The 22,944-nt window shown below is 40.3% G+C and overlaps 1 protein-coding gene across 2 annotated transcripts; it reads left to right on the top strand.

Annotated features, from left to right (window-relative positions):
• Positions 1-2,967: 2,967 nt before the first annotated feature.
• Positions 2,968-20,063, top strand: LOC125878610 (retinoblastoma-like protein 2). 2 transcript variants are annotated; one of them, XM_049559925.1, is made up of 15 exons: positions 2,968-3,183; positions 4,869-4,967; positions 5,523-5,629; positions 5,992-6,095; positions 6,314-6,451; positions 6,805-6,969; positions 8,474-8,540; positions 8,698-8,807; positions 10,655-10,831; positions 11,098-11,169; positions 11,376-11,436; positions 12,152-12,205; positions 15,288-15,436; positions 15,618-18,714; positions 19,018-20,049. In XM_049559925.1, exons 2-14 carry the CDS (start codon positions 4,912-4,914, stop codon positions 15,882-15,884), a joined length of 1,527 nt encoding a protein of 508 aa, XP_049415882.1. In that variant the 5' UTR covers positions 2,968-3,183; positions 4,869-4,911; the 3' UTR covers positions 15,885-18,714; positions 19,018-20,049. The 2 variants fall into 2 exon arrangements, with proteins under 2 accessions (XP_049415882.1, XP_049415890.1); XM_049559933.1 differs by lacking the exons at positions 2,968-3,183; positions 5,992-6,095 and having other exon boundaries at positions 19,018-20,063.
• The last annotated feature ends 2,881 nt before the right edge of the window (positions 20,064-22,944 follow it).

Below are 22,944 nucleotides of genomic sequence, written 5' to 3'. Positions count from 1 at the left end.
GAAAGTGATGAACAGATAGTAAGGTACAGCACGTGTAGGGAGTTGTGTTGTTCTCTTGTCTTTCAAAACAGGAACCACGACCCCACCGCCAGCGGGAAGGAGTAGGTAGTTCATAGCTTTGACTATGAACGGTGCGTTCCAGTGGCTAATCTTGGTGGCTAACTGCCATCTGTGGCCCTTTTTGAAAGTAATTTGACTTTACTTAAAGGGCCAGTGTGTAATATTTGGCATGGTTTATTGTCAATCTGAATCTGAATATTCTACCCATTAAAATGTTTATACAAGTGTATAATCGCTATAAAATAAAATTCGTTTGGTTTTCGTAGCCTTATAATTATGCTTTTTTATATATATATATATATATATATATATATATATATAGCAAGGGCCTTGCTTTAGAGAGGTCGCCATCTTGCGCTGCCATGTATGTAAGGCAGCCCGAGTGGACAATCCAGCCAGCCAGAGAACGCATTTCGCGTGTATAAATGAACCAACGAAGACAGTGGAAGGAAGGAAGGAGGAGGAAACAGCAGAGAGTGTTAGTAGTTCGTCGACAGAGAGTAGTGAAAAGTTCTTTTAGTTATAAAGTTTGTGAATGGACCACACTTACCACGCAACGGGAGAGAATGAACCCGAACCGTCATCAGCGAGGAAAAGAAGACGCAACTTCACTCCTTGTGATGCACTCTCTGCGTTCCTCATCTGTATGCTCCGGCTCAAACAGGTATGGCTCTGGGTCTGTGTCCGCTACAAGAAACTCCTCAAAATCACGTTCAAAGTCATCCATTGCAGCTACTGTAGTCCGGAGATATCCCTAGGCTAAATAAACAGCTGAGCTCTGTTTACCGGCTACGCTGTCAGTCAGTGTGCGGGCTGGAGATTGAGCAGAGAGGGGAGGGGGGTCCCCACTCGGCATGGTAAACAAGTATGTGTGTAAAGTTATGACGTGTGTGTTATGCTAGAAGAGTCAAAGTTTGGGACGGAGTCTTTTACCCCCTGGAGTGTTACCGGAGTTTCTGGAGTGCTCAAATAAACTAGCCTTTTTCCCGAACGCTCCTCTGGTCTCCTGCTCATGAGGGATTCATTACAATATCGTAACATGGTTTAGATTTCTAAATAAACATTCACCTTGTCGCTAGATAGACCTACTCCTCAAAAACTCGTGCGCAAGGCTTTTTGTCCCTACGAGGCCACCGTCATTTACCCGACGGGAGGGGTGAGCGAGTGAGCCCTGCAATCTAGAATTTGACCACTGATGTCACCGTTTTCAACCCATTTTACACACTGGCCCTTTAAGGAAATACTGCTTTGCCTTTTTTGGACAGATATTTAACTTATGTCATATTAGCATTTTCTAAAATGTCCTTGCAGAGCTCTGGCACCTTTTGCGCTGTTTGCTCTGTAACATTACTAATAATCAGATTAAACTAAATTTAGCTTCAACAAACAAAACTGTGTTGAACATGGACCCAGAAAAATAATAGATTGTTCCTGTAACCAATGATGCAGTTTTCATTGCTTACCTTCACAGACGAATGGGTTGCCACCTGTATACTTTATGATGTTAATAGCTGATAATCCTGTATGAAAATGAAATGCAGCGTCCCTTTATGAATCAGTACAGGACCTGCTTTATCCTGTATTTAGTATACACCCTACTCTAACGCATACACTACATTTTCGCATGCTTGGAAATAATAAAACCAAAAGAGTTTTGACAGCTGAGATGTATTACATCAGAATTATATATTATATTAATTATTATAGATATAACTGAGTTGTGCCTCTAAACTTGGCATTTTGTAGCTTGGAAACATCACTCATTTATTTGACATGGAGCTATAAAGTAAATTATTCTTTAGAAGGACTAGATGTTTACTGTAAACTAGCTCAGGCTGCGATAAACTTAACATGTTAACGTCGCAAGGCAAGCTTATCGTTAACATACCATAATTTGTTTGAAAGGAAAACATCCAATGGGCGGCACGGTGGTGTGGTGGTTAGCACTCTCGCCTCACAGCAAGAGGGTTGCCGGTTCGATCCCGGGCGTGGGAGCCCTTCTGTGCGGAGTTTGCATGTTCTCCCCGTGTCAGCGTGGGTTCTCTCCAGGCACTCCGGCTTCCTCCCACAGTCCAAAGACATGCAGATTGGGGACTAGGTTAATTGGTGACTCTAAATTGTCCGTAGGTGTGAATGTGAGCGTGAATGGTTGTTTGTCTCTATGTGTCAGCCCTGCGATAGTCTGGCGACCTGTCCAGGGTGTACCCTGCCTCTCGCCCGATGTCAGCTGGGATAGGCTCCAGCCCCCCCGCGACCCTCAAGAGGATGAAGCGGTTAGAAGATGAATGAATGAATGAATGAAAACATCCAATGCTTTGAGATGGCTGTCAGAGATAGCACAGGTATGATGACATCATCCCGTCTGAAGGTGGTGTGATCCATATTGTATTTCCCAATTGCTGTACAAAAGAGGAATAGCGTACCATTAGTTAACTGTTACCACTGGAAAATGCTGCTTCCAGTTCAGCACCAGAAGTCGTGCCAATAATTCATGCAAGGAATCATGGGGGCAAGGAAAAGGGTAGACAGAGTTCTCGCAATGATTATAATGCAGCATTTAGTACAAAAGAACTGTTAAAAGTTCTTGAAAACCTTATGTATAAATGTTGGTGATCCACTAAATCTTAAATGTATCTGGAAAAAACTAATTGGTCAATGTTACTAACTTTCTCTTCACATTATATTGGTAGGTTTTATAATTAATGATATACTATTGTTAAAGGAAGTTCCATCAAATATTTTTCCAAATTCTCTTAACCAACACCACATGCTTAAAAATACTGTTTTGGCTAGGCATCAGTGCATAAAGAGTTACACTGCTGAACATTTTTGTTACAGCAAAGGGATAACAGGTTTTCCCTCCTTTTTGAAGCCCTCTGTCCTCCTATTGGTGGTGCTCAGTTTATAGGTCCCTACTACAACTGCACAACTGTTCATAGCAACAACACTCATGTGATAAGGGGCTTGTCTAAGAGAGGTCTATGATCTGAACTTCCTGTTTGCTGAGCAGCAGGCTAACGCCATGCTGCAGGATTCGTCTGCTACTACCAACCAGGCATAAGAGACCTACAGGGGAATTCTTAGAAGCCCTTTAATCTGGCTTTCAAATCCAAAACAACTCTGGTAAGTGACTTTGAACCTGTTTATGACTTTAGTTTCCTTTGTAAGATGAAGTCCAAACTTCATCTTACATGAAAAGTTGAAAAGCAAAATGTGACTCTGTCATCATCCACTTTTGCATGAATTATAACCAAAGACTGTAAAACAAGTGGACGTAGCTGCCGTAATGTCACCAACTGGTTTGTGGACTACCATTATGAAGCCTTGAGTCTGGCAATTCGGCATTCAACATCTTTTTTAGAGCCAGAAGGGATTTGGACGAGAGGGTGGATCTGAGGTAATAAATCAAGTGAGAAGTGCGAGTTCAAACCAGTTTGATATTATGCTAACCTGCATTTGGTTTTGGTTTTTAATGGTTTAAATCACTGGGTCCATTTGTGTTGGAGAGGAGGAGATAATTCAGCTCATTGTTAAAAAACCCCTGAGCATCTGGATCTGAAATAATGTGAGCGCACATAAAGTTAAAAGGGTCAATAATTGAGCACACATTTGTAGGGGCTGGGCAAGCAGGCCGTCTGCTGAGCAGGGTAGGAGAAACACTGATTTGTAAGGTGAAACTGCTTTATTCAGTGTTTTTACTGGTTTAAATCACCTTGTTCATTTGTCTAAGCGAGGAAGAGACCTCTGCAAATAATTCGTCTCCTGCTAAAAACCTCCTGAACAGTGAACACTGAAGGAGTTTTAACCAGTTTCAGCTGGTTGTAATCCTCACCGCTACATACCATTAAATAAATACCCCTAAACGCTGGACCTTTAAAGAGATAACATACATAATTAAAGCTGCAAGCAGCGTTGGACGGGACCTTGGCCTCACACTGTTTCAGCCTTGAGCTCACATAGACAGTTAAAGACAAAAGTTGTAGACGATTTTAGACCCCTCTCCACTCTAGCTCACAGCTGACAATTTCTCCACATTTGCTCATGTTACTTTCTCTTCCTGTTGCACCTACGTGAGGGGTGTCAGCGTGTGATTCGTAGGTCTCGATGTGACAAACAAGCCAGTTTTGGTTTGATCTTTCTACAGTGGCCATTTTAGTGTGTCTATGTGGCGCTAGAGAGCCCATTTTGGCACTTTCGGGGTATTTCTTTTCATTTTATCAAATTTTTCGCCAGTCCTGACATGCATGTCAATTTTGGTGAGTTTCTGAGCATGTTTAGGGGGTCAAATTTGGGTTTTCGCAGACGGCAGGAGAAAGAATAATAATATTAAACATACCTCTGCTTTCAGCCGAGGTCCCTAAATACATTGTCTACTCTCTTGATTTCAGTATTTAATGCCAAGTGTTGTGTCTGTAAAAATATCAGGTCCCTGAACACCAGGAAAAGAACTCTGTAGCAGCCTTCAGTTTTTGAGACTAGATTAAGTAATTCGGCTAACTGGCTATCAACCTCTGTCTTGAAAGGTGCTGCTTTTGAGTTATGAATGATAGTTATATATTTTGGTATTACTTAATTATTAACTATCAAATCTACTATGGCAATTGCTACACAAACTAGATATATAAATTAGAGAGATTTAAATGGGCTGGCAGATTTTCCAGCTTTCCGGAAAAAAAAAAAAAAAAAAAACAGACAAAGATGGAAATACAACTTTTTACTATATATATATATATATATATATATATATATATATATATATTTTTTTTTTTTTTTTTTTTTTTATAAATTGTAAAAAAATCTTTTTTCAGGTACACATTCCTGCTCTGACTTTCATCCTGTATAGAGGTCACCATGGCAACCGAGCCACCAGGATTTGGCCCCAGTGAACGCCTGGTGGCTTTGTTAAGGTTAGCACTACAGTCTCACGGTATTAGCCTGCTCATACACTGGTCAGTTTTGTTTGTCAGAATAACAGTGCTATGTAAGCTGTGTTAGTATACAGCAAGTAGTTTAACAAAGTAAACAATATAACAGATAGTTACAAAACCACAAGAGACCTTAAATAATTCAGTGTCACAGGCAGACTTAAATAATTCAGTGTCACAGCGAAAACATTGTCTCTGTAGTATTACTCCAGTATCACTCCACACTCTCTTACATGAATGGTAGGTTTTGACACTTACCCTAAATATAACAAACACTACTTAATGTGTTTAACATGTGGTATAATGGTAGAGAGCCCACAGGTTTGCACTGAGGCATTGAGAATGTTTCACCATGTGTAAACACTATTTAGTTCAGAAAATGTCTGTAAACTCTTTAAATTCTTCTACAATTGAAGTGTGACCTTTTAGAAACCTTGTGTGGACTTTTACTTAGTTTTCAATTGTTTGCCAATGCAAATCTCCTGGTCATTCAACCACTCTGCTTCCATACTAACCACCATGATTCTTCTGGTACAGGGCCTGCTCCAGAGATCCAACTGAGGAGATTAAAACAAGACTGAGACGTATGCTGGACACATTTCTGCAACACCACAGGGACAATGCAGGAAATGAGAACACCAATGGTATAATAACCTATTTAATGAGATGACAGATGTGACAGTGATAGTAGTTTCATTCAGATTTAAAGAAACACTGTTACCCTATGTTCAGTATTTCTGGAGGACATATCTGTGGCCTTCACTGTATTACTAGTTGATTTATTTCCTAGAATTTTATGATCAGCAGAGGCAATAGTGCCCATTCGAAGACAAATCAGACCACATGTTTTACATTTACTGGTTCTATGAGAAACAACAGTGTCTCTTTGAGCACAGCAGGGAACCACTGTCTGCTCACCTACAGTATTTTAAATCCCTACATGATCAGAGAGCTGGCTGTTGTTGTTGATACATGTCACATATACTCCTTGTGATATCATTCACAGAACTGGCAAAAAAGTGCTGCTGTAATGCCCAGGAATTGTACTACAGGTTCTTGGAAACCCTGGCCATTCAAGAGAGGGAAAGGAAAGGCATCAGTAACATTTCAGTGAGTGCACCGCCCCCCTGAGGCTACAAGTGGAACTGGTGTCTGACAAACACCTTTGCGCACTCGAGGGGCACTGCATGAAAACTGACTGAGTGATACAGAATATGTTAGACTCTATGTTTATGCCCTTGAGCCACTTAAAATTAAACATGTCCTTATTGTTTTCACATATTTCTTTTAAAGTAAATCACTTGTGCTTCTGCATGTTTTTGTCACAGGGCATCTTGGGGAATGGGCTTTTCCAGTCCTGTCTGGTGGCCTGTTGCCTGGAGATTACCATATCGACAAACCGTCTACCGTGTGACTTCCCTCTGCTCCTTCAGATCTTAAAACTGGCACCATACCACTTTCTGAAGGTGTGTTTCCAAGCTTGCTATATTGCAATAACAATAATAATAATAATATTAATAATTGTCAATGACATAAGTTAACGTTGCACGTGCACAGGAAGGATTTCTGAAAATTCAGTCATGGTTCTACTTGCCTCTTCTATTTGCCAATAGAGATGTCAATTTAGTGTTTGTTACTGATACACTTTTGTTAGACCACAGCTGGAAAATTCCTCAGGATGAGGAGAGTGGCAGTTGCTCACCATATTATTTCCAGATAGTTTCCCATCTGGTCTGAAATTTGAACCAATGCAACATTCGTGCCACCCTTTAAATTTGAGGATACCTCCATCCCTCTTTTTTTTCTCCTGTGGTGACAGGTGATTGAGCTGGTGTTGCGGGCCGAAGGGGACCTGTCTCGTCCTGTTTTTAGACACCTCACCCAAGTAGAAGAAAAAATTCTGGAGAGCTTGGCCTGGACCAGCCACTCACCACTGTGGGAGGACATCAGAGCCAATGAGGGCCATCTGCCCACCTGCCAACAGGTTGGCAGTAACACAAAAACACTTTACCTGGCACTAGCAGTTATCTAAGTTTTAAACACGAGGTTCTTCAAGTTGATACCAGTGACAAGTTCTAAGTAAGGTTAAATCAGAAATATGATTAAAATGTTTCTACTAATCAAATGATGGACCTTTATCAAAACATCAGAAGTACTGCAGTGTTTTTTCACACCTACAAGGTTCTATTTCATCCTTCCTGACCACCAGAGGCAGTGCATAAGCACTGAATGTCTTCGTCTTGAGCATGCACAGGTCGAGTAACTATACCAACAAAATCACCTGTGACCCCCTGATGACCCCAGACAGGCTATATGTTCCGGTGTCGTCAGAGGATCTGTTCCTTTTTCTTTTTTCACTGTCGCAGGTATACCACGCCACGGTCGTAGTATCGGCTCAAGCTAATTGTCCTTTACATACCATAGCCCACTGTAGCCGAAGCTAGTTTGTTAGCAGCTTGTCGACAGTAGCCTTGTGACCACACGCTGTCAGTCGGAGCTGCGAGGTGCTCGCCCTCCAAGGGCTGCGGTAAGCTGTCCCCCCGGGACATGGTGTATGAAAGGTTGGTCACTTGACTGATTAGGTACCATACCCAAAAGCGTATATTGTTACTTTGTTGATGACAGCAGTGTTTCCACTCCCTCTCCCAGCATAGGTGTGCTCTGTTGTAGCATGTTGTAGCATGTTTACAGTTAGCAGCAGTGTGTCCACTGGAGCTAACTTACTTTATGTTGTGGCAACTTACAGTTATACCTGTTTTGTTTAATAGTTTACAGAGGCAAGCTACCTTTGTTAATAATGACGACCTATTGACTAGAACTGAGATGGTTGTTGGCAAAGACTGCCCTCCTCCTCACCATCACTTCAGCAAAGCGTGTAGAGGAGCTTCATGCCTTATCAGTCAGTAATTCATGTCTGAGATGGAACTTGGATGGCTCAGGGGTCACCTTATGGCCAAATACTGCGTTCCTGCCTAAGGTTTTGTCAAGCTCACACCTCAATCGGCCTATCCAGCTGGCGCAGTTTGACCTGCCAGAGGGGGAGGAGGACAACAAGTCGGGACAGTTATGCCCTGTGCAGGCTCTGAGAGCATACGTGGATGGTACAGCGAGTATACGCCAGTCAAACCAGCTTTTTGTGTGTCATCTAGTGCTGCACCACCTCTGGCAGTCAGGAAGGATGAAATAGAACATATGCAACTATAGTTCTATGAATCCTGGATGACCGCCACAGCGTTCAGTCACTCGGAATCCTCATTGCCTCGCAAGAGGATTTTGCAGAAACAGATCCTCTGACGACACCGAAAGATATAACCTGTCTGGGGTCATCAGGGGGTCACAGGTGACTTTTTGGTATAGCTGCTCGACCTACACATGCACAAGACAAAGACATTCAGTGCTTATGCACCGCCTCTGGCGGTCATCCAGGATTCATAGAACCGTAGTTACATGTAACTCTCGCTTTAACAAGGGCTTTATGTCATAAACAGGCGATACCTCCTACAGAGCTTGAAGATCCAAAGCAAACAGTCTTTCAACCTGACAGAAACCAACCAGGTATACATGCACTGTATTAAAACTCCTTTTTGAATACATTACTGTAATTCTATTGCATTTAATTTTATTGTATATAATACATTTTAAGACATTCCTCAATTTAAAACAATGCTCAATTGCAAACTGACAACAGTATTCTTAATATGAATAATGCCAGTGGTTCTCACTTTGGGTGCTAAACCATCTACCAGCACTGAACAACAGCGTTCCCCATCAGCTGTAAACAGATCTTGGAGAAGCAACTCCCTCCATTTTTTTGCTGTCAAGGTAAGTTAATCTACAATATGTTTTGTTATACTTTGATTGCAAAATGATTTTCTACTCTGTGGCTCCAAACAACAGTTGTCAGCTATTTAACTTTTTATCAAGAGAAAAAAAGCAAATCTCTGTGTTTAATATTTTTACATTAAAGACAATTATTAAATGACACAAGCTGGTGACAGACCATGAAATAGCCAAAAACTTGAATATGTCGTTCATTCTTTGCACAGTGCACATACACTGAGAATGGACTTAACAGTGAAGAATGAAGAATAAAATTGGCATATTGATAGATTCTAGCATTTTTAATGAGGGAGAAGGTGTAGATGTCATTTTAAGGATTTTAACAAGATAATTGAATTTTTTGTGGAAAAACTATATCATACATTATTATTCAAAGAGAAACACTTATATACGTTAAAACATGTCTTGAAGGAATATTTAATGATTAAATTATCATTTATTTTCATCAAAAAAAGATAACTTAATTGTGATGATAATCACAATTATTTTAATCATTATTATTATTACTATTATTTTTCTTTTAATTATTTCTTCCCCATATACACACATATACAAAATCACACATACAATAATATAACTCGAACACACATGCACGCCCACAAACAGAGCTGTCTTGGTCCATGTTACTATCAAAAAGTACACGGACAAGTCTTAAATCTTGAAAAATGTTTTCATCACTTCAAAGACTGAACGACATATTCAAGTTTTTGGCTTTTGATATGCAGACATATTTTAATTTAATGGTTCAAACAAAGGCTACATAAGCCACCAACATAGGCTCGTAGCCCTAGCCCTTAAAATCATATGAGCATTTTCAGCAGATAAATGTGAAAACAGCCTTCGAGTGTCAAGCTCTGCACATACATCATTCTGCACAGTGAGGCTCAAACATTCATCTGTAGGAACAAGAAGAAAACACATTTTTGAGTGGAGGAGAATTAAGTTATTGTAAGTTATTGTGGTTTTTAAAAACTTACAACCTGCACCTGACCCCCTATGAGAGCCAACCCATCCCGCAGCGCCACTGTCTGAGGTGCTGAACAGGTACTGTAGACCAGATGCTGCAGAGAAATCCGTATTAACAAGAGGCAGAAGAAAATAAAATAAATCCAATTAAACGACATATTTGCTGCCACAGAGTAATTCTGTGAACTGACAAGGAATGACCAGTGTGTCTGTGTGTGTGTGTGTGTGTGTGTGTGTTTCTATAAGTTATTTCTAACTTACTCAGAACGCTGCTCTGTCACTTTCTGACCCGCCCCACCCTACCTGCGGGTTGCTTGTCAACACACACATCACTATTGGCAGGTGTATAAGCAAACAAACAAACAGCAACAACCACAAAGATCATTATTCAGTCTCATATTACATTTGTGGGAGGTTATTACAGTTTAGATTTTCACCTTCCCACATATGTAATAATTTCCTTATTATTATTATCCTTAGTTATTACATTTGCGGAAAATTGTGTGTTACATTTGTAGGAGGCAGCTGCTATTACGTTTGTGGGAAATTTATTACATTTGCGGGATTATTACATTCAAAGCTGCAGGTTTGTATTACGTTTGTTGTTTATTACGTTTGTGGGCTGTTATTACGTTTGCAGGTGTAACATGTGTTGCCCAAAACACAGCTATGATCAACTTAGGGACCATAAATAACCCCTGCCCCTTGTGCCTTATTTTGCACATTATGTGTCGTTTAACCATCAAAAGTCGGGTTGGACAAGCACTAAATGGACCTGCACCATGCACTTAAGACCGTGCACTATAGATGGTTTCAATGGGGCACAATGTGTTTTATGTGCTCATGTCTTGTTTTTGGTTCAGATCTACAAGTTGATGGGAAAGCGTCTGAAGGAGCTGTGTTCAACGCTGGTTTATTGTGATGAGCTGCGTCTGAAGATCTGGACCTGTTTTGAGTACTCTCTGGTCCACTGCACTGAGCTCATGGTAGATCGTCACCTGGATCAACTGCTCATATGTGCCATTTTCCATACAACTAAGGTGGGCTTTTGAATCTCAACACCTTTTATGGTGATTTGTTGATTTAATAAACATGCTGGTATATGTGTAGGGAAGAGGTGGTAAAAAGAACTGAACAACTTTTTCAAAGTTATACTTGTTTACTATTTTACACTTTGAATTTTACACAGAATATTGTGGTGTGTTGTACTGATGCAGTTAATGTCACCTGCATTTTTGGCATGTCCGGTAACAACACTTGCTCAAAGTACGTAATCAGTTATTTATTCATGGCATTGCTTTTACAGATAAGCACACTGGATACACTCTCCAAACGCATAATGAATTGCTACAAGTCTCAGCCACTTGCCAGCAAAAGTGTAAGTTTTTTCTTTGAGATTAGCCCTGCCTTCTCTTAGCAACTGGATGAACTCAGAATGAACTAAATACAGGAAAAGACTAAAGCTCAAGTCCCTTTAGATCTCAGCAAACAAATTTGCTTAAGAAAATATTCAAATACAAGATGTGAAGGTTGTGTGGCTATATTAGTTCAACAGTAATGAACACAGACATTTTCTGTTCTCAGGTCTGCAAAAACGTGCTGATTTCAGGAGGAGATGCAGAAAATCCTCTCACTGGAAAAAACAGTAAGAAACCATTTAATAAGAACTGTAAAAGAGAGAATCTTGCATCTGATGTCACAGTTGCTGTCTTCTTGTTACTGCGCTATTGCACTCTATCAATCTTAAAAACTGATACAGCATGTTGAGTTTTAAAGATGTGCTTCTAAGGCTAACTGACTCAACAACCATTTATTGTCTATTCTTTAAGTGCCCTAACCCTGTCACAGTCAGGTCAAGGTAAGAGGAGGCATGTGTTCCCCTTCTCTTATTCTTTGTTACTGCTGAGTATTCTGACAATATGTGTTTTGCAAGTTTTGTCTTTTTCCGGTGTGTTTTCCTTTTCTTTTTCCCTTTCCTCTCGAGGTGCAGAGCATGCTTAGCATCTGTAGAAAATAATATACAAACTACTGGCCTAAAATATAAATTCTATATTTAAATGAGACCTAATACTGTTAAATTGAGATCATGGAATGTGAATGGGGTGTCAAAGTAAAGCAGGACAAAATCATTTCTGATTTAAAGTCTGGCATGAGATGTTGCATTGCTACAAGAAACTCATTTGAACAAGGTTGAATCACATAAACTGAAGCAAAGATGAATGGGCCAAGTGTTTGTAGCCCCAGGCAGAAGTGCTTCATGAGGTGTATGCATTTTGTTTTCTAAAAAAAAGTTTCTTTTAAATTAACAGAGTTGGTTTGTAATTCAATAATAGGCCGCTATACCTGTGCCCTTCCAACAGATTCTGCCCTTTCTGCACCTTCTGGGGAAGTTCAGAGATCACAGAGCACAAAAAGTAAGGAAATTTGTGTGTGGTAGATAATTTTTTTGTTGTAACAATGCTTCTTGGCAATAAATCTTATAACAAGCCTGTTTATTCCCCTTTTAAATGGTGCCACATTTGTAAGGAACATGCTTTTGTGGGATAAGCAGCAGAGCTGAGTATGTGGGTTGCGCCCATGAAAAATTTGCCAATTCTTCTCTGCCAGAGTATCAGGTTGGAGAGGATACTTTATTTTCAATGACAACAAACAAAGACAAACTGAAAAGTACACAAAGTTGACATGCTAAACAAATTAAACTCTCTCTACTGTAAGTGAAACATGGGCAGCTTCTCACTTTAATCATTCACACACACACACACACACCTCAAAACAGAGAGGGAGAAAGATGTTAATTGTCCAAGTTAAACTTAACTGCTGAGCTCTCACTGCTGCACTGTGCCGCTTGAAAATGACGAGTGTCCGCGTGTCGAAGATCCGCATATCCGCGTGCTTACTGGCAGGCACATACTGAACACCTGTGTGAATTTTATCTATTCAAGAAATTACCCACAAATGCTATATACCAAGAATTATTATTTTATTTATCTATGTTTTTATTTATGTATGCCTTTTTTTACTTATTTATTTTAATACTGTACCTGAAGTTATATTTGAGCAAAAAGGAAAATGTTTCTTAACAGGTTAAGAAACATGTCACTGTTTTTGTTTGTTTGTTTGTTTGAGATGATTATTGAAAAGCTGGTAGTATCTTGGTTAAAATGTTCTAACAAAGTTAAGATAGAAAATTTTCATTATCTTGTGTGCTGTAAAGTGGTTTGAAAAAAAAAAAAAAAAGAAATTGGAATCGGCCAAAATCAGAATCAGCCGTCCAAACACTCTGAAAATTCGGAAATCAGGATCAGCCCAAAAAATTATAATCGGTCCAAGTCTAATCTCATATAAAGGTAAATAAATGACGTTGTAACATAAAAAAGTATTGCCATAATAATTTTACCTCCATCAAATATTATATCATAAATTAGGCTATACCTTTTACAGAACATCTGCTCATCTATTTGAAGCCTAGTCCACACATACACGGGTATTTTTAAAAGCAGTGCTTTCAAACTAAATTTCTGTCCAGACAAGCGTTTTGGCACCGTTTCAGCAACAATCCCTGTCCTAATACGCCTGAAGCATATCACATTAAAACATGACCTACATGCGCATCCCGTTATAAACAAGGAGATTGCTGCTCACCGATAATGCATTTGTTAGTGAGACATTTATAACAGCATACATGTTTGGCTCTCTTTTTCCATTATTGCAGTTCAATGGCAGTTTGTGTCTTACATAGTTTTCCAACATCAGTTCTGTCAGTGTACAGACTGCAAATCTGTTGCTGTCACACAATAGGCACCTATAGCACCAGCATATCCACGTTTCATTGCTGTGTGTGTGTGTGTGTGTGTGTGTGTGTGTGTGTGTGTGTGTGTATGTGTGTGCCACCTCCCAAAAACACACGATGTCAATCATGTGGCGCGCCGGGAATTTGACCGGCGTTTTAAATCGGCATATTTTACTGACCGGCCAGTTGCAGGTCATGGCCGATCATGTGAAAATCGGCCCAATTCCGAGCACTGCTGATTAATCGGTGCAAGTTTATTTGAGATCAATCGATGTGTGCAGCATTGATTAATACACTTAAAGCACCGTAGTGAAGGACAGCTCCAACTAATAATGTACCTTAGCAGCCCTCCTTACGAGCACCCGCTAAAGGACCGTTTTCGGTACTCATAGGAAAAGAAGTTCCTTAGCTAAGGTATATCTTAGAGACCTTCGTAGAGGACTGAGGTACATCAAAACTGGGAAACGGTGCCCAGGGCATTCCTGACCAAGCTCCATTTTACCTAGACACTGATTTTTGTGGAATACCAGCAGATGGTGGACTACTCCATTAGGAGATATTTACCCTTTATGTACAACAGCTGACCTCAGTTTTTATACTCAAATAAAAATATGGCCCCAGAGGTAGTGGTAAAGAAGTTCAGTCAATGACAAAAGATATTCAGTAAAAATGACCTGAAAATCTGAGGGCTGTCCGTCATTTTGCCAAAGTACACTACAGGGGATTGGCTGTAACTTAAATTAATTCATACTCCTCTTCACTTGGAGGTATATAAGTTTGTCTCTGAGCTCACGTGCATGACCTTGTTGTCTAGCTGGCTTTAGCCATCACATTGGTAGTCTATATTGCTACATACGCCACAAAATGCCACAGCAGCTAAGTGTCCTACGTTTATCCCCGGAATCCTTGGGATATAGTAAACTCATTTTGAGCCTGATTAAATTATGTTTTTGTTGGAATCTGATGGAGTTGACAAAAATTGGGGACATATCTTTCAAGGGCCAAGATTTTCACAAAAAATATATTTTAAAACAGACAATTATAGCAGTACATTTTTACACCGAGGTTATCGGTGCATACTGTTAGTTTTAGATTTTGAACGCTCTTTACATATTAACTAAAGTTGTTAAGTTCTTTTCTAGGACAAAGGTGTTTTGGCTGCCTGAGTTTTTTCTGGAGCAGGGCAAATTTAGAGGGTAAAATAAGAAAAGAAAGCAGATCGAAACATTTTATAAATCATATTTATTTCATTTCTGCAAATCCTTTCAAAATAATGGTTCACCCCAGAAATGGAATTAGTGTGTTGGTAAGTTCTAATTTTAAGTATTTTTTAAACTTTTTGGTAGGACATAATTTGTCCCAGTCCTCAAGAATGGGTGTAATATAAGTTAGTGTGTTTGATATAGGTTTGCTCTGCACTCTCTGCCCTGGGGTATTTGCAGGATGGTGATGGAAGCTCCTGACCAATCATTGCTAGTGCCTCTTTCCTTTCCCCTTTTTTAATAATAGATAACACACTTTCACTTTTACTCATAGGAAGTGTTTCATTTGGGCTAACAAGTTGCATCGGTCATTTCAACAACAAACATTCATTACATGCAATACACTTCCAGCTGGATTCACAAACATGAGAGCATCACCAGCATCCTGTCAGAAAATATCTTGGCCTGATTTTTCCTTTTAATTTATTATACTGTTGATTACAGATAATGGAGACCACAGCATCAGTATCCTGACCCCTAATACATCATCAACACATTATCTAGGACCTCATCAGGAGGAGAGAGGCGATTTTTTTGACTTTTACATCAAGGTCTACGAGACAAAAATGCAGCACTTTGCCCTGCAGTTTGGAGTAAGTGTACCATTTTAAATCTTTGTCTGAATTTTGACAAACTGAACAAGAAGAAGGTAAAAAAAAATCCAAAAGAATATTAATGGATATGTAAAATGTTGTAATATACTGTATCGGATACTGTAACACTACATCTCTTAATATGGGGTTTTATAACACATGCTGTGTCACTCTTTTGTAGGGAGACACTCCTCCCTTGTCTCCATATCCACAACAGCGGAAAGTGTCTCCTCGCAGACAGCTGCTGTCAAGCAGCTATAAGCTACCACTAGATAGAGATGAGGAAGAGCAGGGAGAAGGGGAGGAAGACGAAGATGGTCCTCCAGCAAGGAGGCTTCGTTCGGATGGTCAGTCAGCCTTGCAGAGGCGACTAGGGGATGTGATAAATGATCGTGTGAGAAGTCGGGACCAGGACCAACCATCTCCAGTTATAAGGCCTAACCTATAGTAGAGTGGAGAGTAGCAGGTCATATGTTTCTGAGGCTGTAATAACAATGTCAGGTGTTAGAGGAAAAGCACAGAGCAGCTTTGTCTTCCCTTACAGGTATCTGTTAAGAATTCCTTTGGGCTAAATTCTTTGACAGCTCTAAGTATTGTATCCTGTCTCAGCTAAAATTATGCCTCTTTGCTCTTTTGCTCTGTACTATCTCTGACACTTACTGTCCTTGAATAAGACACCTAACCCTCAGCTCAGCAGCCAATGGTAAAAGACTGTAGTCGTGTCGGCCAGCTCCCGGGTGGAGGTGCATGATGTACGAATCTGAAGTAGGGCATGGCTGGAAAGTGCTCAGTTGACATTCCTTAAAATTGTGGGACAAACTTGGCTGCCTCTAACAGCACTTATGGGGACGAAGTGTACGCACATGGCCGTAATGAGTACCTGATTTTATTTGGCTAAATTCTGATTAGGTGAGGGATGATACTACTTGATTAGTGCAAGCCATTTTAAAGCATTTTTAATCTGTTTTTATCCTGTAATGATATTTTCTTAAATATACATTCAAATTTTTAAAAGACAAACTTATTTTAGTCTGTGTGACACCCCTAAATGTACTTTAATCAATTCTGGTTGTTTTAAATTGAGCAAAGCGTTAGTTCAGGCAGGACACGATGTCAAGCTCAGCTCACATCCCAGCTACATCAGCTGATCTCAAACAGCCCGATCAACTGATGAAGAAGCTGATTGATGGAAGGGAGTCAGCTGATAGATCACATGATTCCTTTCTATGCAACCAATTGGCAAATTCTTTCAGGGCGCCCTATTCAAACTGCTCTGGCCTGCCTACTGTGACTGCTTCCTCTGCAAGCCAGGGAGGTTTGCCTGCCTCAGGCTTTCCTCATTTGCACGTTGAAGGGCAGACAGGTGTGCCCTTTTTGCCTTTAGGCTTTCCACGTAGGCACGTGGGAGAGGCTTTCTGCGTAGGCCTGAAGAAAGTCATAGGGGCCCCAGAACAGAGCCATACCACCAAATATAATACTGCAAATGCAAATCAAGTTTTCTTTGACTGAAGTGTTTCTGACTGAACTAAATCTTTTGTGTGGACACCCTACTTTACTTGTCACATTTACTCAGCCAGTTTGTAGGGCTGCTCGATTAATCCAATTTTAATCTAGATTACGATTTGGGCTTGCAACGATTATGAAATCCAAATAATCGACATTAAACGATTATGCGCTTCTTGTCAGTTTACTCTCATTGTCTTGTGTTGCAAATCAAACGCACCCGGAAGCCGCGCATGCGCAATACTGCCCCCTCCCCTCCTCTCCTCTATTCACTCCACGATGTGGAGTAGGTGAACTACGAATAATGTGAGTGGCAGGTGATCACTGAAGATTTCAAAAACAGCATGCGGAAAATGGCAGAGGAAGAGCAAGAGAAAAGTTGGTCTGCGTGTGTGTGTGTGTGTGTGTGTGCGCGTGCGTGCGTACATCAGGGCTGAACTCTGCCGTGCGCGATACAGAGAGCAGAGGAGAATTGTAAACGCCCTACCAGTTTGTGACAACGAACGTTGAAGCGTTGGGCACACCCTGCCCATTCCATGAGCAAACGTCCACAGGGTGACACAAAACAAACATGGATATTGACGTGATATTTTTCATTATTTTGTTTTTTCCACACTACAGTGAGTGGTTGAAAATGTTGTTAAAAGATGCTGTTAAATCAAAACATTGCCCATGTATTCTTCCAAGTGTCACCATTAACTACAGTTTTTCTTAACAGTATTAAACGAAGACACATTTCACAATAAACATAAATTTACTGACAGTGTATCTTGTGTCTCTTTACAACATTCCTATTCATTAAATCATTCTCTTTATTCTTAAACAAGATTTTTTACAGATATTACCAGCAGAGACTGTTTGGATTCGGTTGAATGTCCACATTAAATTGTATATACTGGTTTACACTCTGCTCTTTATCCCTTTTTTATAAAGCTAATGAGAAGCAACCATGAAATCTGTTTCTGCCTCACAGAGAAGCATTACCTAATGACCAAACAGCAAAGGGACTCACTCCTGTAATATTTTAATAAACATCACTGGTTTTCATTTCTCTGTCTTCACCTCCACTGTCAAACAGAGCTGTGTATCTACCAAACTACTAACCTACAGTTTTTGTTTCCTCAGACCCTGTAGACCTGTAATTAAGGATCTGCTCCAACATTAGCTGACTGGTGATAATAAAATTCATAAATTCCTCTGACTGAATGCGAGCAGAAACTCCCAGCACATCCATTGTTGGTAACCATGGCTGCCCTGTGATTGACACACAATCCCTTTCTGTGTTTATCAGTAACCATGTTTGGCATGCTACTGAGTTAATTCTCAACCAATGTTGCTTAGGAGGTAATTACAAAGAGGCAGTGCAGCCGGCAGACAAAGGCTCGTAAAATAAAACCAACACACAGTCAGGTGCCCAAACCCGACAGGAAGTCTCGAGGTTGCCATAGAGAACAAAGGCACCTGAGCCCACAACACTTAAACAGGTCTTAAGGTTACGACCAGTGTTTTTACACTCTACACACCTCTGGACTCCCATCAGCTCAACAGGGCACTGTAAACTCCTAGATTTCGTCAAATTATGGGTTGCAACACAAGCCGGGGCACCACGGTGGTGGACCCTTCTGAGAAGCCAGAGGAGAGGCCGAAGACAGCCACTTCCACCAAGGAGGCGTCTACAGAGGAAACCAATGGAACAACGGAGAAAGACGGGGTTGAAAAAACGGAGAGTTCCAGCTAAGTGCCATATCTACACCTCATCCTTAACTCCTCTCAAGGTAAGAAATATGATTACCTGAAAGCTGTGTTTCTCTATATTATTAATGAGCTTCATGAAAAATGTTTTCACATTTTACTTATCAGGTAACTATGACCTTTCATTGTTTTCAATTCCATCAATGGACCAAGGATTATAGTACGTCACCATAAAGCAAGCAATTTATGACCATCGCATTCGGGTCACTTTGATACAATCACCTCTATAACTTGACCGCCATGTCTCTGTGAGACTATTTGACATGACAAATGGGCTGTGTGGTGACTGAGATGGGCTCTGTGTGTCTGTGTCGCTGTGTGTACAGATTGGCCTGTCCTGGGTGAAGGAGGGCCTGTCAGCGGGAGGAGGAGACGCAGCACTACTGTCCATCAACCTCTGTGTCGTCTGGGCCAGCCACATACACACATGCACACATGAATACACACAGTCTGGAAGAAATCTAGCTCTTATGTTCATATTCCAGAAACTATTTTGTGATAAATACACTGATTCACATATTGTGTTGTGTACCTGTGTTGCCTTTATATTCTTTTCTAGCCTTCATTTAGATCTTTGTACAGCCCCCTGCGGCGTACTTTGCATCGCCTTTGTTTGTTTTCACAGCCCTTATATGTTCATTCTCCTCTCCTCCTCCTCTGAAGCGCTTACACACCTCTGGTCAGGGCTGATAGTTTCAACACACTCTTTCAAATGCTTCCAATTCTGCTGCAGGCTAAAGCAGCAACCCTTTAAGATAGTCAGCTTATGTTTCAGCTGTGGATACCTTGCAGCTCTCCAACTAGATAGCATGCTCTGCATATCAGAGTCAGAGACAGTGAGTGTTTTACACAGAAAATAATGAAATGCTGCCAAGAGTTGGGTTACAAAAACGTTCAAGCACTTTCCAGTTTTCGCCACCAGGGGGCACAGACAAACACTGACGTAGTTCTCTCTGCCGCCACCAGGGAGCAGAAGTGATCTTTCCACATTGTTGTGAAACATCTGAGGCTGGCTCCATTTGCTGAAGACATTTAATCTGAAATATAGGTTGTAAGTTTATTACCAGCTAGTGAATGGAGCTGGAATGGAATAGCCATTTCACAAAGCCATATCAAAAATACCCATCTCAGAGGCAGTGGGAAATTACATGAAAATATTACCATTATACAAATGGAAAGTGTGATTGAATAATGTGCTGGAGAAGATAAATGAAAAGCACTTTGTTGGAAAACGTGGTACTAAATAGGTTTTTAATTTCAGTAGTGGGATAAAAGAAGCACATTTTTACCCCATTTCACTGCCAATTGATTAGTGGTTCCACATCTGCAGATAGAGAGGGGGGCTTATCGTCTCATTATCAGTTAATTAATATGCATGCACACATGCCAATTATCTTTCCTCTGCCATTTAGCAGAAATGAGACATTGATGTTTTAATGGTGCCGGAATGGATAACTCCTCTGTTGCTTTAAAGACAAGGCAGGCACATTGATTGACATAGTCAGGAAATGTTAAGAGGGACAATTGAATTAAAAGAAACCTGAAACACTTGATTATTATATTAATACTTCTCAGCAGCTTAGCCATTTTCTGTCTCTTCCCAGGTGTCGTAATCCTGTGATCTAGCACTCTGTCAAGATACAAAAAGGGCAAAACTACATATATATATGTGTGTGTGTGTGTGTGTATATATATATATATATATATAAATATATACATATGCACACACACACCAATGAGGAAACACCATTATGGAAACATTTTATTTGAAGGACATGCAGAATAGCAACCTATTACATTTTTCCACTGTGCCATGACTATTAAAGGACCCAAGGCCACACCAAGTGAAGCAAACCCAAGATGAAAGTTATATTAATCATTATTCGGGTTTACTGTACTGTGTGCGCTGAATTTATGTTCATGAGTCACAGGCCAGTGTTATGTGCCAGTGAAATAGGCAATATTATGGAAGGAAGCAGTATTGACATTTTTCATTTCTGCATAAATGCTCCTGGTTGCACATTATGCCCAAGGCTGTATTTTTTCCCTTTTTTATCATTGCTCTTTGACTTCAATGCCACAATGCTATAATGTTGGACTGATTCTGTATGATCAAAAAAAAAAAAAAAGAGCTCTCCTGGCTAAATCCAACCCTAGGATCCATGACGTTTCCACACATAAAACATCACAGAGGACAAACTCGTGCCACTGGAGGCAGCTGCTCACAGGATTGTGCCAAAAAAAGAGGGCAAACAGAAAATGAGAAGGGTAACTAAAAAAAACTCTCTGGGGTGTAATCTCCTTACTCAGTAATAGACCATTTATAAGTGCTGGTCTTATAGCAGCCTCTCTTGAACTCAAAGTTCTTCACAGTGAGCTACTGTGAATTTGATCAGTTGACAGCCTCTCTAATCTTACACTGGCTTGAAGAATGTCACTGTTCCAACCACACCCTCATTCTCTCTCTGTGAGATGATCTGCAGGCCACCACCACAACTGCAGGCTACAGACACCATGTTTTTCTTTATGTCTGGAACAGAACAATTTTGCATGACATGCCTGTTTACTGGGTTTGACCTTTTGTTTTTCTGCGGGATTATTACCCTTTTGAGCCATGAAACAGTAAGAGGAAATAAATAATGCTCAGCAGAGTCTAATGGGATAATAACATGGTATACCGGACTTGATAAACACAATTTCCTATGATCTTGATCACTCAGGAATGATGGAGGACACAGATTTGGAAAAAATACTACAGGTTCCAAATACCACAGGTTACCCAAACTGAGAAAATGCATTTCAGCAGCAAAGAAATGCTGTCAAATGATGTGAAATGATTTGTCCACCTTACACCTGCAGTTTAGCAAATATCTGTGTTTTTTTAATGTGTACGGTATATACACTTCATTAGGTACACCTGTACAATCTAATGCAATTCAATACGCTAGCCCTGCCATAACATCTATTTTTATCGACGCTCCAAATGTAGTTTTTGGTAACGTTATCAGAAACGTGTAAATCTTACTATATAATGATGAAAACTGTCTGTGGGCGTGTGTGTGTGTGTGTGTGTGTGTGTGTGTGTGTCCGTTCCACGTTTTTCTCCTCACTGACTTGGTCAATCCATGTGAAATTTGGCACACTGGTAGAGGATGGGAATGAAGCAATATTACATCAGTTGGCCAAAGGGTGGCGCTATAGCAACCGAGTGAAATTGCAAAATTTGAATGGGCTTATCTCATGCCCTGTATGTCGTAGAGACATGAAACTTTGCACAGAGATGCCTCTCCTCATGAGAAACAAATCTGCCACAAGAACCGTAACTTCTGATTGTACAGATTTTCCACCATTTTGAATTTTTTGAAAAACACTTAAAATCGATCTCTTCCTAGGAAGTTTGACCTATCTGCATAAACATAATCTAGGGACCAATATCTAAAGTTCCCTCTTGGCAAAAGTTGGAAAACTTACTAAAACTGAGCTTCTATAAGGCAATGAATATTGCGGAGGGTGTGGCTCATCACATAAAGGTGTATAACATCTCAAGGGTTTCACCGATCACCACGCAACTTTGTAGGCATATGACCACACATAATCTGAGGGGACCCCTCCATTATTGACCCGATCAAACAAAATGGGGGTGCTAGAGAGCTAATTTTTTAATCTAGGCCTAACCAACATATCAATTTTATTACATTTTTATTTTTACTATGTAGAACAGGATGCCTCAAGGTGACTGGAGATTGCATTATATTGTACTAATGTATCCTTATACAGTAGTTTGTATGATATCATGTGAAAATGCACATACAACGGTTCATAACATATCTAAAAAATTTGTGCCCCATGAATGCCGTTAGATACTTAACGCAAAGTTACACAGGTAAGGTTCAGGAAAAAATACATGGTCGAGTGTCTTCAGGTTTAGGCAAGATAAGTTACACAAGTTGGGTTCAGGAAAAGAAACATGGTGACAACGTACCTTAGGCTGGAGATATACTCACTTTTTAACCATGCGTTTGCAAAGACAACCGGCTGCGCCATGAATGGTATTATTGGCATATTTAGCCTATGTACTTTGCGTGATACCAGACAATTTCACTGGACTCCCCACCAGAGAACTCAAACCATAAAGAACTTCCAGATTTGCATGATGTAAACAACAAACCTGGTAACACTCGAGGAGGCTACGGTACTGTTAATTCTGAAATCAGCGTGGATCACGGCAGATTAAGTGACAGCAGTCCCGTCAT

The sequence above is a fragment of the Epinephelus fuscoguttatus genome, linkage group LG2 (assembly GCF_011397635.1).
Source record: "Epinephelus fuscoguttatus linkage group LG2, E.fuscoguttatus.final_Chr_v1".
Taxonomy (NCBI): domain Eukaryota; kingdom Metazoa; phylum Chordata; class Actinopteri; order Perciformes; family Serranidae; genus Epinephelus; species Epinephelus fuscoguttatus.
The sequence above is the reverse complement of the archived record's forward strand: the minus strand, read 5'-3'. Positions and strand labels throughout refer to the sequence as shown.